The sequence below is a fragment of the Urocitellus parryii genome, chromosome 13 (genome assembly GCF_045843805.1).
Source record: "Urocitellus parryii isolate mUroPar1 chromosome 13, mUroPar1.hap1, whole genome shotgun sequence".
Taxonomy (NCBI): domain Eukaryota; kingdom Metazoa; phylum Chordata; class Mammalia; order Rodentia; family Sciuridae; genus Urocitellus; species Urocitellus parryii.
The window spans coordinates 26251943-26266050 of NC_135543.1; the positions used below are offsets into that span (position 1 = coordinate 26251943).

Genomic DNA, 14108 nt, shown 5'->3' on the forward strand with positions numbered 1-14108 from the left:
TCTAATTTGCTGAGGCTAGCTTTGAACTTGCCATCCTCCTGCTTCAGCCTCCCAAGCCATTGGGATTACAGGTGTACACACTGCACCCAGTTCTTCTCAAGTATCTTCTTTCTACCTATGGTTTCCCTTTTAATTCTCTTAAGAGTATGAGAACATGAAGTTCTTGATTTTGATGGAGTACAATTTGTGACTATTTTCTTCTCTTATACTTTGTTTACCCCAAGAACATGAAGATAAGTCTCATGTTTTCTTCCATAAGCTTTATTACCTTACCTTTATTAACAATTAGATGTAGTATCTCCTTGAAGGTTTTTTTGGGAGGGGTACTGGGGATTGAATCCAGAGGTGCTTAACCACTGAGCCACATCCCCAGCCCTTTTTATATTTTATTTAGAGACAGGGTCTCACTATGTTACTTAGGGCCTCTCACTAAGTTTCAGAGGCTGGCTTTGAACTCATGCTTCTTCTACCTCAGCGTCTTGAGCTGCTCGGATTATAACATGCACCACCTAGCTCCCCTTGAGTTTTTATGAATTGTATGAGGTCACATTTTATCTTTTTCCTATAGGCATCTAGTTCCAACAATATTTATTGCAAAGATCCATTCTTTACAACTGCAAGAATGGGATTCTAATTAGAATAAATTATATTCCATGTATGTATATGTCAAAACACACTCTACTGTCACGTATGTCTAAAAAGGACAATAAAATAGTGGAAAAAAAAGATCCATTCTTTACCTCCCACTGAATTGTAGTTGTCCTTCTGACATAAATTAAGTAACCATATACTATATTATGTGGCTTTATTCCCAGTATCTTGATTACTATAGCTTTACAATAATTCTTAATAGCTGACAGGGTACATCCTTCAACTTTATTTTTCTTTAAGATTACCTTGACTGTTCCACATGCTTTGCATTTCCATAAAAATTTTGGAAGCAACTTGTTGATATCCATCCAACATTAAAAAAAAAAAGTTTGCTGGAAGTTTGATTGATACTTTATTGAATCTGTGGATATGGTAGAATCTGCATCTGAACATAATGTCTTTCCACTTTTTTTTTTTTACATTATCTCATCAGTGTTTTGTATTTTTCAAAGTATGGGTCTTAGACATATTTTATTAAATTATTCCTTGTATTTCATGTTGTTTAGTGCCATTGTAAGTAGTACTTCACTAAATTTTATTTTCATTTTTGTTAATATGTAGAAATTTCATTGGGATTTTGTATATTAACCTTGTATTCAGCAACCTTCTTACATTTCCTTGGTGATTCCAGTGACTTATTTGTAGAATCTTTGAAATTGCATTTTCTACATAAACAATTGGGCTTTCCATTAATAATTACAGTTTTACATTTCTCTTTCCACTTCTTATATTTTTCTTTTTCTTGCTTTATTGTAAGGTCAGGATCTCTACTATAGTGTTAAATAGAAGTGATGATAGTAAGTAGCCTTATCTTATTTCTGAATTCAAGGGTAAAACTTTAATATTTTACCTCTTTTAATATTTTGTACCAGCTCACTAAGCTATATGAATATATTTGCTTTTCACTTTTGATCCTAACCAGAAATAGCAGTGTTGAGCTTGTCTTAGATCTTCTGTTTTGTCATTTCATCACTTCTCTCAATATATAGTATTCTCAGAAGATTTCTATTTCATGGGGATCATAGAATCCCTGAAAACTCAGTGTATTTTTTCAGTAATTAAAAATGACTGCATCAGTGTGATATTAGAGGTATTCTGGGGGTTTCAATTAAATATTAATAGAGTTTTCCTTTGATGCTTTTTATGATTCACTATTGTTTTAATTTAAACTTTTGTCATTTGTGTTTGTATTTAATATTTTTTTTAGTTGTAAGTGGGGCAAAATATCTTTATTTATTTTTATGTGGTGCTAGGATCGAACTCAGTGCCTCATACGTGCATGGCAAGTCCTCTACCACTGAGCTACAGTCCCAGTCCTTGTGTTTGTATTTTTAATAAAAAAAAATACTTGAATGTTAATACTTTGGCAGTTCTTGTTCAGTGATTCTCATCTGGCAATGCCTGGAGACACTTGGTTATCATAACTGACGAAGGGTACTACTGGCATCTGGTGGATAAAGGTCAAGGTGATTTATGAAACAGCATTTTCTAGCCCCAAATGTTAGTAGAACTGATACTGAAAAGCCCTGATGTAGTTCAACCCCTTCATTTGAAACTGAGGCCCACAAATATGAAGTGAATTGCTGTTACCTATTTTAAATAGTGTAAGGACTGTATATCCCACATTTACAAATAGTTGTCATTATTGTGAGAAACATACTGTGAGAAGGTCTGCTTGCATCCATTGTCCCTGTTAGCTCCCAGGACAGTATATATTATTCCCTATGTTTTAGGCAGGGTACTGGGGCATACAAAGGTTCATCTGTTAACTAATTTATTCAATAATCATTTTGTGAGCAGTGCTAGACCTTTTTTTTTTTTTAAAAAAAAGTCAGATGCAGTGACTGCATTGTGGAGATTATATTCTAGTGAAGAAGACTGACCAGACAGTTGGAAAGTATTGAAAATTATGACAAGTGATATGAAGGGAAAAAAGGGAGGGATGAGATAGAAATGAAATGTGAGGAAGAAGTCCACTTTATTTAAATAGGGAGACTGGAATTGGCTTCTTTGTTGTACTGAGATTTAGCTGAGACTTGTCAAATGAATAGAAGAAAGTTATGTGAAAAGTATAGGGCCATTCAGGTGGAGGGACCACCATGGGGGTTGAAGCAGGAAACAGTTTGATCTTTTTTTAGGAAATAATAGCAGACAGCTGTGACTGGAATACAGTCCGCAGTAGGGAAAGTGACTTGAGATTGGAGATGTGGACACGGTAGGTGCAGGAAGATAGTGCAAGCCCCACAAGCCATGCGAAGGACTTTGAATTTTATGCTGTTTGCAATGAGAAGTTATTGAAGGATTTTCAGCAGGGGAGCAACATGGTCCCATCTGTGCTTTTTAAAACTCCTGCTATTGCCTGTACAGTAAACTGGAATAATAGGACAAGAATAATGTCCTATTATTGGGAGTCTATAGCAGCAATTCAGGTTGGAGAGTAAAACAGATTTGAAACATTTAAATTTTGTTTTGAAATTATAAATTACTGGATTTGATGATTAACAGAGATGTGGGGATGGTGAGGGAAAGTGAGAAATCAAGGATAACTACTAGGTTTCTGGATGAATTTTGGGGGATGGAAAAGATTGGGGGAGGAACACTTTGGGAGAGTAGGGTGAGAGAGATCCATTAGTTTGATATTGAACAGATAAGAGGTGTCTGATGGTGACTTAAGCTGCAGGGTGATTTCATTTCTACATGCTCCACCTTCAGCAGAAATGGTGGCAAGTTGATCACTTCCCTCGAGAGGTTAAGTTATTTAGAAAGATAATGGACTGTATGTGGAAGAGGGCTCCACTGGTTTTCTTAAGTTCCGGGTTATAGCACTGGCTCTAGAGCTCCCTGGTTGGTACCACTAAGCTCAGCCAGCGTCTCTGGATGGTTTCTTCATCTGTGAAACGGGCATGTTGGCCTTAATGTGCCTTAAGGTTCCTTGCAATAATGTTTTGTGGCTCTGAATTTAAATTATCTCCATGGCTTTTTCTCTCATTGCAATTGTGGTCCTGTTCCCTGGCTAGGAATTTTTAGCTTACCTGGAATTTATAGCCAGAAATTTGGTGTCAGACCTCTTTTTGCATTTTTCCTTTGCTTCTTTATACTCAACAGGCTTATAGATTTCCTCCTGATGTGTTCCTTCTGGTAACAAAACCAACCATTTGTTGCCTGTTTAGTATATAAGACCACTACCAAGTATTGGGGTGTCTATTTCTAATATTTTTTAAATATTTAACTGTGAAAGATTTTTTAATCTGTGCCCTATGAAATGTTTCCCTTTTAGTTCATCCTAAATATGCCTCAGCTCTTCCAAGATCCAGTGAAGCTTATGCTGTACAGAGAACAGTTAAGGCAGGAACCATTGCCCTGAGAGATGCTCTTCTCCAGACTAGTGCAGAACCAGTTCCCACTTAGGAACACACTGTTCCAGCCCTTCCAGGGAAAACACAGAAGTGCTGCCTGGAATTAAGTACACACATCAATCAGGCTGATAAGTCTTATCCCCAGTTAATATATAATAAAATATTAACAAAGCTAAATCAAATGAGTTTTTAGTTTAGCTATATAAGTGGAAAGCAATTTTGAGGTCTGTTGCATAAAGAATTCCAGTTCCGTGGTAGAGAAGCAAATAAATGGGATTGGGGTGGGGTGAAAGAGGGGGATGGATGAATCACCCATTGCTAACTCATTGCTATCAGCTGTGGTTAAGGCCAAAGGAGAGGCTTTGCAGATTTCTTAATGCTGGATTTCAAGGTCTGCTTTCAGAAATAAATTTGTATTAATATTAGTGAACAAATTTGAAGGATCTGTGCTGTGAGCAATTTGTAGTAACTAACAGTAAGTCCTTGTAATAGTCCAGTATTGGTTTTTACTTAATAAAATATTTAATCACAAATGTCTGAATTCTGCATCTCCCACAGGAAGTTATTTCCATGCCCACTGACAAGAATAATTCAGCAGTTTCATAGTTGAGCGCTTAATTACTCATAATTGTGAAGGGTAAGAAGTGATGAATTCTTCCTCCATGGACATACTAAATATTTTAACTAAGTAGATGACTTAAAGTAAATTAAGCTAGTGAGGTCATTTATTCCGTTGGTTAAGAGCAGTTTGAGAAATATATCATGTCCTGTATTCCATTAGATAATTATTTGTGCATGACTACTTCTGGGTGACTGAAGGTGACATTGTTGGGGTGAGTGGCAGATCTGGGGGTGAGAGGTGAGTGTTAAGTTCACAGAGATTTGTTTTGTTGTATTTTACCTGAGTCACAAAGGAAGATCCTTAGCTATATGTAGAGTTTTGTTACCAAACTGACAGGAAAACTACACCTTTGTTTGGTGTGAGAGTTGTTTGTTCTCTATCGGAATCAAGGAAGGGACTAGACCGCAGGCTGTCCCCTTAAACTTTGTCAGTATGTGCTTTGGGAAGATGGCCTTATTTGCAAACACCATCGAAAGCAGTTAGGTACAATGAAGGGGTGAAATTACATGCAGAAATTCGGTTAAAAAAAAAAAACAGTTAAATAAATTTCTGAAGTAAAAAGAAATTTACATTTTGGAGGCGAGGAAACAGGAATTCAGTGTTTCTGAAGTGCACTTCCTAAGTTGCCTCAGCAACAGTCTAGCAGCGTTTTCAGGCTCAGGAGCCTCCTGCTTACCATTAGGGAAGGCTGAAACAACACGTCTCATTAAGTTAAGCCTCTTCCCTAGAGTGCCTTATTTAGCTTTAGTTCTCTTAATTCTCTTTCCCTGGTGATTTGGGTAAAGTGTCTGAAACCACGAAAGGTAAAAGGTTGAAGCAATCCCAAATTTAATAATCTATCACCTTTCTTTAGTGTATCTGAATGTAATTCCCAGCAGTTCTTCGTGAATTCATTAGAAGACAGCAAGTCATTAAAAGTTAATAAGAAACTATTTGTTTCTGTGAGTGTGAGTAAAACCACTTTGCCAGTCTGACATTCTTTTCCAGTTATAAAAGCCTTGCTTTTAGCCAGTTTTTGTTTTTTTGGTCTCTCTAGATTACTCCTGGATGGAGCGCCTCTGATAGCGATCCACAAAGCCAGGTATTACAAGAGAAAAGATGGCTTAGCCCTGGGGCCTGGACCCTTTGTGACTGCTTTAGAGTATGCCACTGACACCAGCGCCATAGTAGTGGGGAAACCAGAAAAGACGTTCTTTTTGGAAGCATTGCGGGGCACTGGCTGTGAACCTGAAGAGGCCGTCATGATAGGAGATGTAAGTAGAAGAGCCCAGGAGATGCCCTGCACTCACCCCTTTGCTAGGACGGCTGGCTTTGAAGCACTGCTTTAGGGAAGTGGACTTTTTGTTACTCAAGAGAAGAATAGTCAGAAGCAAGCTTTCCTGTAGATGTTTGACAGTATTCTTGTAAGCATTTGAAATTTTGATTGTTTCTGACAGTTCTCCAAAGTGTGAGGGCATGTATAATTTTAAAAAATGTTTATATTGCAAGTCAGTTAAATGCTTTACATTTTTTTCTGAAGAAAATCCCTATAAAACCTAAAGTATTTTGAGCATTATGCAGAGAACAAAATATAACTAAGGACTTTTATAAGTAGTGATCCTCCAGCCTCAACCTCCCCAGCTGCTGGGATTACAGGTGTGTGCCACCATGCCCAGCTTCCTTCTTATTTTCTTTTTCCCATTTCCCTTCTTCCTCTCCCCATCCCCATTTCTTCAATGGGCAAATTTGACTATAATGGAAAAAGGTTTTAAGTAAGACCTTAAACAAAGAGTTTGACATTCTGAAGCTAATTTCTAAGGGTCATTGATGAACAAACTTAAAGATTTTTGTGGAAAAAATCTTCTTTAGGCATAATCTGAATGAATCCTGCTTGTACATATGAGATAGCAGGACTGATTTTCTTTTTCTTTATTATTTTTTTCTTAGGACTGATTACTTGACCAGGCCTTGGAATTTTAATTGCCTTGCATTCATTGTTACACTCAACCAAGTATTTATTTATTTTGTTTTATATTCTGTTTTGGTGGGTTTCTTACTATTTTGTTAGTTTTTTTTCGTTTTGTTGGAAAAGGTCTTACTATGTTGCCCAGGTTGGCCTCAGACTCCTAGGCTCAAATGTGATCTTCCTGTCTCACTCCCATGTGCTGGGAGTAAAGATGCACGCCACTGTGTAAGTGTGTTTATCCCTATTTGAATAAGAATTGGACAGGGGAGCTCCCTTTACAGATTGATGTGTGATTCCCAGATTTAGTGAAGTAAACATAAATAGTTACAGTCTGATTAAGTATACTGCTTTGATTTGATCCTATCTATTATAGACAATTGGATGGAAATTAAGAGTAATATATTACGTGGGCCACTAAAAAGTGATCTTCTAAATCGAGTTCATTCACTGTTTACAGCTGAGTTATTCACTGTACAAGCTGTCAAATGCATAGAATGCTTTTTTCCCCGGTGATCTGTTTTAAGAAGAAATAGGTATACTTGTGGCAAGGCATAGACTCTTCACTGTTGTCCGTGTTCAGTTACTGGAATTCCTTACGCTAGTGTTTGCTTTCCACCTCAGCAGCGCTTTCTTCTCCAAATATGGTTCTCCTCCTCAGAGTATTTCATGTGGAGTCACCCCTTTTCACCTTCTCCTCTTTCATTTTGAAAATAAAAAGCAGGGGATTCCAAGTGGCGATCCCATCCTAATTAATTGTTGGCAGAATGTGTTGGCAAGCAATAAAAGACGCTGGACTAAGTGCCTTTTTCTGCTTTTCCAGGATTGCAGGGATGATGTTGGCGGGGCTCAAAATGCTGGCATGCTGGGCATTTTAGTAAAAACTGGTAGGTATCTTCTGTATGCCTTTCCAAATGCCTTTCCAAAAACAGGGTGGTAGAGTTCACAGTTGCCCAAAGAATAGCCTTTGTTGAAATGGTAGAACTCTGGGCTCTAATTTTCTTTCTACATGAAGAAAAATGAAATGGGCTTAGGATTAAAAGGAAAAAGACCATAGGGGTGGGGGGAACATGCTGCAAAAAGGTGGGAAGATCAGGGCTCGAGGCCTGATAGTACCTGCCCTGTTCACCATGTCGGAATGGAGCAAGGACCATGAATTGTGGTGCTCTGAGAAAACATTTGTTTTATGCCAGCTATCTGATGATAAAGTTGATTTCTTTAAGAACTGGTCATCTGTGTGCTCTGATCCTCTATCTTCACGCTTGCATTTTAAAAAAATATATACCAGCTGGGTGGGCATGACACACACCTGTAGTCTCAACAACTAAGGAGGCTGAGGCAGGAAGATCGTAAGTTCAAGGCCTGCCTCAGCAACTTAGACTGTCTCAAAAAGAAAAAAATAAAGAATACAATAACAGAAAAAAAGTGGCCTGCTCCCAATTTTAATCCTCAGTACAGGCTAGAGTTGAATATAGTTGGGGGAAGGTGGTGTGAAAATATATACATACCAGCACACACATAAAAAACTTCTTTATTTTCATTTGCTGGTTTTGGTGACCAAAAGCTTAAGAAGTATTTCCTACACTAAAATTAGGTTTACTTTATATGATCTCTCAAATTTTAAGAAAAAAGAAAGACCTTCTTGGAGACTATTCACCTAATATGACATATTTTTTTAATATTTTTTTTTAGTTGTGGTTGGACACAATACCTTTATTTTATTTATTTATTTTTATGTGGTACTGAGGATCGAACCCAGGGCCTCGCACAATCTAGGTGAGCACTCTACCGCTGAGCCACAACCCCAGCCCCCAATACGATATTTTGACTGATTCAGTGTCCTGTATTCTGGTCTCATTTCTGTGCTGATTTGCTGTATGAAACTCTGGTCATGGCTCTTTTCCCTTTGGGCCCTTGAATCTCCTAGGTGAGGATCCCTTAGGTGGTCTACTTGTAGTCTCTTCAAGGTAAAGAAGAAACAGTCATGGGAGTTGTGAGAGGGTCAGATATTTTTGCATGGGGAAATTTAATGGGTTTTTCAAAAGATAATGAAAGGTTCCCACCCCACCCTCAAATGGCACCTGCTGAATTCAAAACTAATAGCACATAATAATGGGAAATCTTGTCCAAGAATTGCCATCAGGTTTTTGTAAATCAAGTAACAGATAAACAGTTGTGTACACAACTCTGGGAGCTCATTTGCATAGTTTCATATGATGGTAGTGAAACTATTTAACAGACTGTTCAGAAAAGGTAAAATTGAAACATAAAAGTCATAGGAGTTTTACCATGGGGAAATCTTTTAGAGAAAGTGACTATGACCTGAGTTCAAGAAAATTGTGATTGCGGAAAAGTTACTTTAAAATTAAAATGGGAAAATCTAGATGGAGCTAGAGTTGAATAAGAGGTACAGAGGGAAACCCCACATCTGCTAGAGCCTGAGCTCTGGAGTGGGCCATCCTGGGCCCACCGATAGTAACACCAGTCACTGCAGGATTAACACAATGTCTTTTCACATTTCTCCATCAAAATGATTGTCACCTACCCGGGAATGTTATGGCCCTGTGATGTAAGTAGCAAGAGGAAGCATTAACCAAGTCAGGAAACACAGACCACATCATCCTCTCTGCGTCTTTGTTCTCACTGTTCTGCCTTCAGTTTTATCCCATTAAGGGATCCTCAGATAACTATTTTTGCTTGTGGGTATTATTCCCATAAACATTTCCTTTCTTGAGCTCACATAGTTAAGGATTTATACCAGCTATCAAAACTGGACCCGTGCAGTATCGTGAGTGGCCTGTGTGAAAAGCATCCAGTTAGTCTTAGGCTAACAGCATAACGGTCAAATCTAAAATGTGTAACTAATAAAGCAGCTAAGTCCATCTCATAGAAATAGACCCTCTTGTACTATTGGGTTTTTGGTCACAAAAATCCAGAGTAAGCCCACTGTTCTAAAACTGTGAGCTCCATTGATAAAATTTAGCCCAATACTATGGACAAGCACTGGGCTTCACAGTGTTTAAAACTACTAAAATATTTTAATTCATATTCAGTAAGAAGTACTATTTGTGGATAGTCTTGAGCAATTTTTTTTCAATGGGTAGCATATGGTAGATACATAATATACATTTTTTTAGTTATTTTTTAATAAAGATTTAAAATCTTAATAAGGGTTTTGACTTGTCCTAACCAGAATTCATCTCTGTTTAACTTATAAAGTAGTCATGTAGAAAGAAATGAGCTTGCCCTTTGTCTTATAGCATCAGCATGGCCTCCTAAGTCCCCCCTGTTAATTTATTCACTCACAGAGGCACAGGCTGCTGCAGGGCAGGGATGCTGCTTCATTCCTCTTGCTGACATTGAGCACCTGCTGTGTACAGGCTCCGTGTGAGGTGCCAGAACTGGAACATATTCTTGGGCCACTGGTATCATCTGTACTTTGTAGAGACCCCACTGGCAAAGCCAGACAAGCAGAAACATTCTAGAAGCCCTTAACTCTGTAGTTAAGAAACTTACTTGCCCCTTACACCATAGATCTTGGAAGTAGGTAACACAGCAAGTTATTTATTAACATACCTATGAGACCAAGCAGAAACCTTGAAGAGAAGCTTATACTTAAAGGACTTAAGCTTGAGGTGGGGGTGGGGGAAACGGAAACTGCCAGTAGAATTTTCCATATGGATCATGCTATGGAGAAGTGACTTGAGGGTGCTGGGGTAAGTGAGGTATATGCCAATTACCTAGATGTACATTTGATGCTGATTTCTTTTTTTTTTTTAAGAGGGGGAGAGAGAGAGAAGGAGAGAATTTTTTAATATTTATTTTTCAGTTTTCAGTGGACACATCTTTATTTTATTTTATGTGGTGCTGAGGATCGAACCCAGTGCCCCACGCATGCCAGGCGAGCGCTTTACCGCTTGAGCCACATCCCCAGCCCTGATGCTGATTTCTTCTCTGTAACAAATCAGTCAGTAGGATAGGATAGTACATATCTTCTCCAGCACAGTGCAAAGACGTGGAAGTGGGGTTGAGGTTTCAGGCTTTGCGTTTGCTAGGTAAAGCCCTCTGTTTAGTCAACTGTTCATCACTGTGACCAAAATATCTGACAAGAATTTAGAAGAGGAAAAGTTTACTTTGGGCTCACAGTTACAGAGACTCAGTCCATGGTTGTCCAGCTCCATTGCTGTGGGCCTGAGGCGAGGCAAAACATCATGGTGGAAGGACGCGTGGCAGAGGAAAGCTGCTCAGCTCTTGGCAGCCAGGAAAGAGAAAGAGAGTGCACACTCACAGAGCCAAGGACACCCCCAACCCCCATCGTGACCTGTTTCTTCCAGCCAGGCCCAGCTGGCCTACAGATAGCACCCCATGGTCCACCATTCGCTGCTCCACTGATGGGGTTACAGCTGTCATGATCAAACCCCTTCACCTCTGAACATTCCTGCGTGGCCTAACATGAACTTTGGGGAACACCTCATATCCAAACCATATCACCTCCTAAAGAGGGAGTTGTAGAAAAGGTGGGCCTGTTGTTGGGGCAGCTGGATTTAGGCAGAAAAAATTGAATAAAGCAGACAAATAAATAGCAGAGATAACAGAAAATGGAATGAGAGAGCAAAAATATAAGTGCAGATAAGTAGCCTCCTTCCTGTGGTCCTCCTGCAACGCCCCCCCCAACACTTCTCTTTTCCCTGCCCACCTCTTCCCATTCATTACTCCCTCCTTCCTTTTATTCATTGCATTTATTCTTTTAAACAAATATTTAGGGAAGGCGTGCTGGTGTTGATGTTTGTGCTGGGAATCCACTGGGGCACCCGACAGACAGTCTCTGCTCTGAGGAAGCTTACAGTCCTTTAGATTCGAGGCAGACATTAAACAAGTAAATGCATTGTTGCACGCTGCCATAAATGTGGAGGCAAAGAACAATGTTCTAGGAGAGAGAGAATAACAGGGAAGAGCTTTTCTGAAGGGCACTGGGGCCTGAGAAGTGTATTTAAATAGGGACCATGCACCATCTGATTCACATGTATGAAAGCTCTCCATAACCACTGTAGTGGAATGGTTCCTCTGAGTTGGGGTGTCGAGTTGTGTGCCAGGCCCAGGAACAGCAGGCTACCTGGAATTCCAGAGTCAAGAGAGTCTGGCAGTGTTCCTGTCACCTAATGCCTACCTGCTACCCTGCCTGGCACTGCCCTGGGAGCACCCATTACTTTCCTTTCTCCACCCCCAGGCTTCCAGGGTAGATTGACAGCAGCACGTTCCAGTCACCCTCAGAGCCTACAAGGTCTCTGCCCTCCCAGATATGAACTTCTATTTGAAATCATTGATTTAATCATCCTTTCTATCTTAAGGGGTGGGGTGGGGAAGGAAAGTAATTTCATTAGCGGTGATTTGAAGGGAATCTTAACCACCATGTGACCTGTGATTGTCCCTTGTGAACAACCAGAGGACCTGTGACAACACTGAATGTGACATTTCTTTGAACTGCCTCCTTGCATCCTGAAACCTCAATAAAAAGTGCTTTAGGGGATGTGGATCCCCTAATTTACTAAGTAAGTAAAGGCCAGGTGCTCAGGGGGCATGATTAATTTAGCATTCTAGCAGTAGGCTCTGTTCACTGGCTTTTCCTTCATTTCAGGGAAATACCGAGCAGCAGATGAAGAAAAAATTAGTCCACCTCCCTACCTAACTTGTGAGAGTTTCCCTCATGCCGTGGACCACATTCTGCAGCATCTCCTGTGACCCTCCTGTGAATGTGAAGCAACTTGACACACAGCTTTCATTGTCTGGAATGGATCCCTTACCAACTTGGTGCAGCATCAGTAGCCACGAGCCATTCAGAGCTGATTATGCTTTAACCCTCTTTTATTGTGCATTAATTAGAAAGAAAGGTATTGAATTGCATCCAGCTACTAAGCCTTGCTAATCTCTTTTGTTTTATTTTGTAAAAGAAGATGAGACCTGAAGAAAAGAAAAGCTGAGATTTTATGCCATTCCCTCTAAAATATTCATCAGGTTCGCAGGGCTGGGAGAGAGAAGCTCCAATGGGGAATGGTGTTCTCTGCTGTCTCCTGCTGGAAATCGGGAGGGGGATTCAGACTGTGAATAAAGTTGAATGGTGGTTTGTAAATTATAAAGTGATGCGTTGAAAGGTGCGTTAGCCTCATGTTTTGAAATTGAGTTCAACTGTGAGACCTAGCCAAAGAGCCAAGTGGAGTACAAGACAGAGGCAGCAAAATGAATTGTCCTTCAGACTGTTGAGTGAATTTACTTTAACAGATGTTGAAAACTAGATTTTCTGTTGAATTTCCAGCACGGGTGACTTCCTTTCTCTTCATTAGCCAGAGATGACTAATTTAAATTTAGAACCTGATTTTAATTTAAAATAATATTTCCATTAATAACCTATTCATTGCAGATACCTATTATACTGTGTAACAGTTGTTTTGGAAATTTTATGTAAAATTAAAACTATCAGTATTTTACAGATGTTTTAATTAGACATTGTTATTAACAGGAACAGTGCAGAAACTAAAATCAAGCCTTTAATGTCTTATAGACCATGCATTTTTGAAGTTAGTGTCCACCAGGGTCCTATTAACTGTACATTTGCAAGATTTCATTATTTTTGCCTCTGACACTATGGGAAAAATCTTTTAGAAGCTACTGGGACAGATTCAAGCTTTTATGTACTTGGTTACTACAGCTGTAAAATGAAATCTCGTCTTGTAGCATGGATTATTCTTCTCATGTTAAACCCACCCAAATGAAGGGGACTAAGTAGGTAATGATTTTCCTAGTGAATTTGCATACTGTGATAATCCTGGGCCTTTGCAATTGTTTTACAGGGCTCTTGGGCATTGAATTATTAGAATGTAATTGTACATCATTGTAGTGTTCACCTTATTGAAGTGCACGCTGATGTTAATGAGCTTCGGGTTTTGATGCTTGTTTAGAGATCAGCTCGGTCTTGGATGGGAGGGAGCAAAGCTAAATAAATGATAGTTGGGCAAGCACTTTTCTTGTTTTTGCAAAAGCCCCAACTTAATACTTATGTCTAGAAGCAAAAGACAGACATGGAATGACCAAGCCCCCAGGTCAGCAGGCTGCATGGAGTGGCTGTGAGCAGAGCTTCTGGAGTCCCACCAGCATACACCAAGCCCTCTGACCTTGAGCAAGTCACCTTACCTCACAGGCCTCCTGTCTTTATTTGTAAAATGGGGATAATGGCAGTGCCTACCACACAGGGTTGCTGTTGAATATTAAATACTTGAAACACATTTAAGTATTTAGACTGGAATGGGGCAGATTAAGTGCTGTGTGTCTGCAGTGGTGCTGAACGGGTGAAGGGACTGTCTGCCAGTAAGGGGCTGTCTCTGAGAGAGTCTTCCTGAGGATTAAAGGAGATATGATGCTGCACTTGGGCAGTCTCAGGGCAAAGCTGCAGCAGGAGAAGCCCAGCATGCAGGTAGAAAGCACTGCCTGGTGGACAGGCCACAGTCAGCTTTGACTTTGACTTGTGCTCTGGAGTTAGGGATTC

At 39.6% G+C, this 14108-nt stretch overlaps 1 protein-coding gene across 1 annotated transcript in view; it reads left to right on the forward strand.

The window, feature by feature from the left end:
• The window catches only part of Hdhd2 (haloacid dehalogenase like hydrolase domain containing 2), a 39258-nt gene extending 25452 nt beyond the window's left edge, over positions 1-13806 (forward strand). The window contains exons 5-7 of the mRNA XM_026381293.2: positions 5666-5882; positions 7395-7458; positions 12207-13806. Of these exons, the coding sequence (XP_026237078.1) occupies positions 5666-5882; positions 7395-7458; positions 12207-12310 (385 nt within the window). The 3' untranslated portion in view covers positions 12311-13806. The remainder of the gene's footprint in view (positions 1-5665; positions 5883-7394; positions 7459-12206) is intronic.
• Positions 13807-14108: the final 302 nt, after the last annotated feature.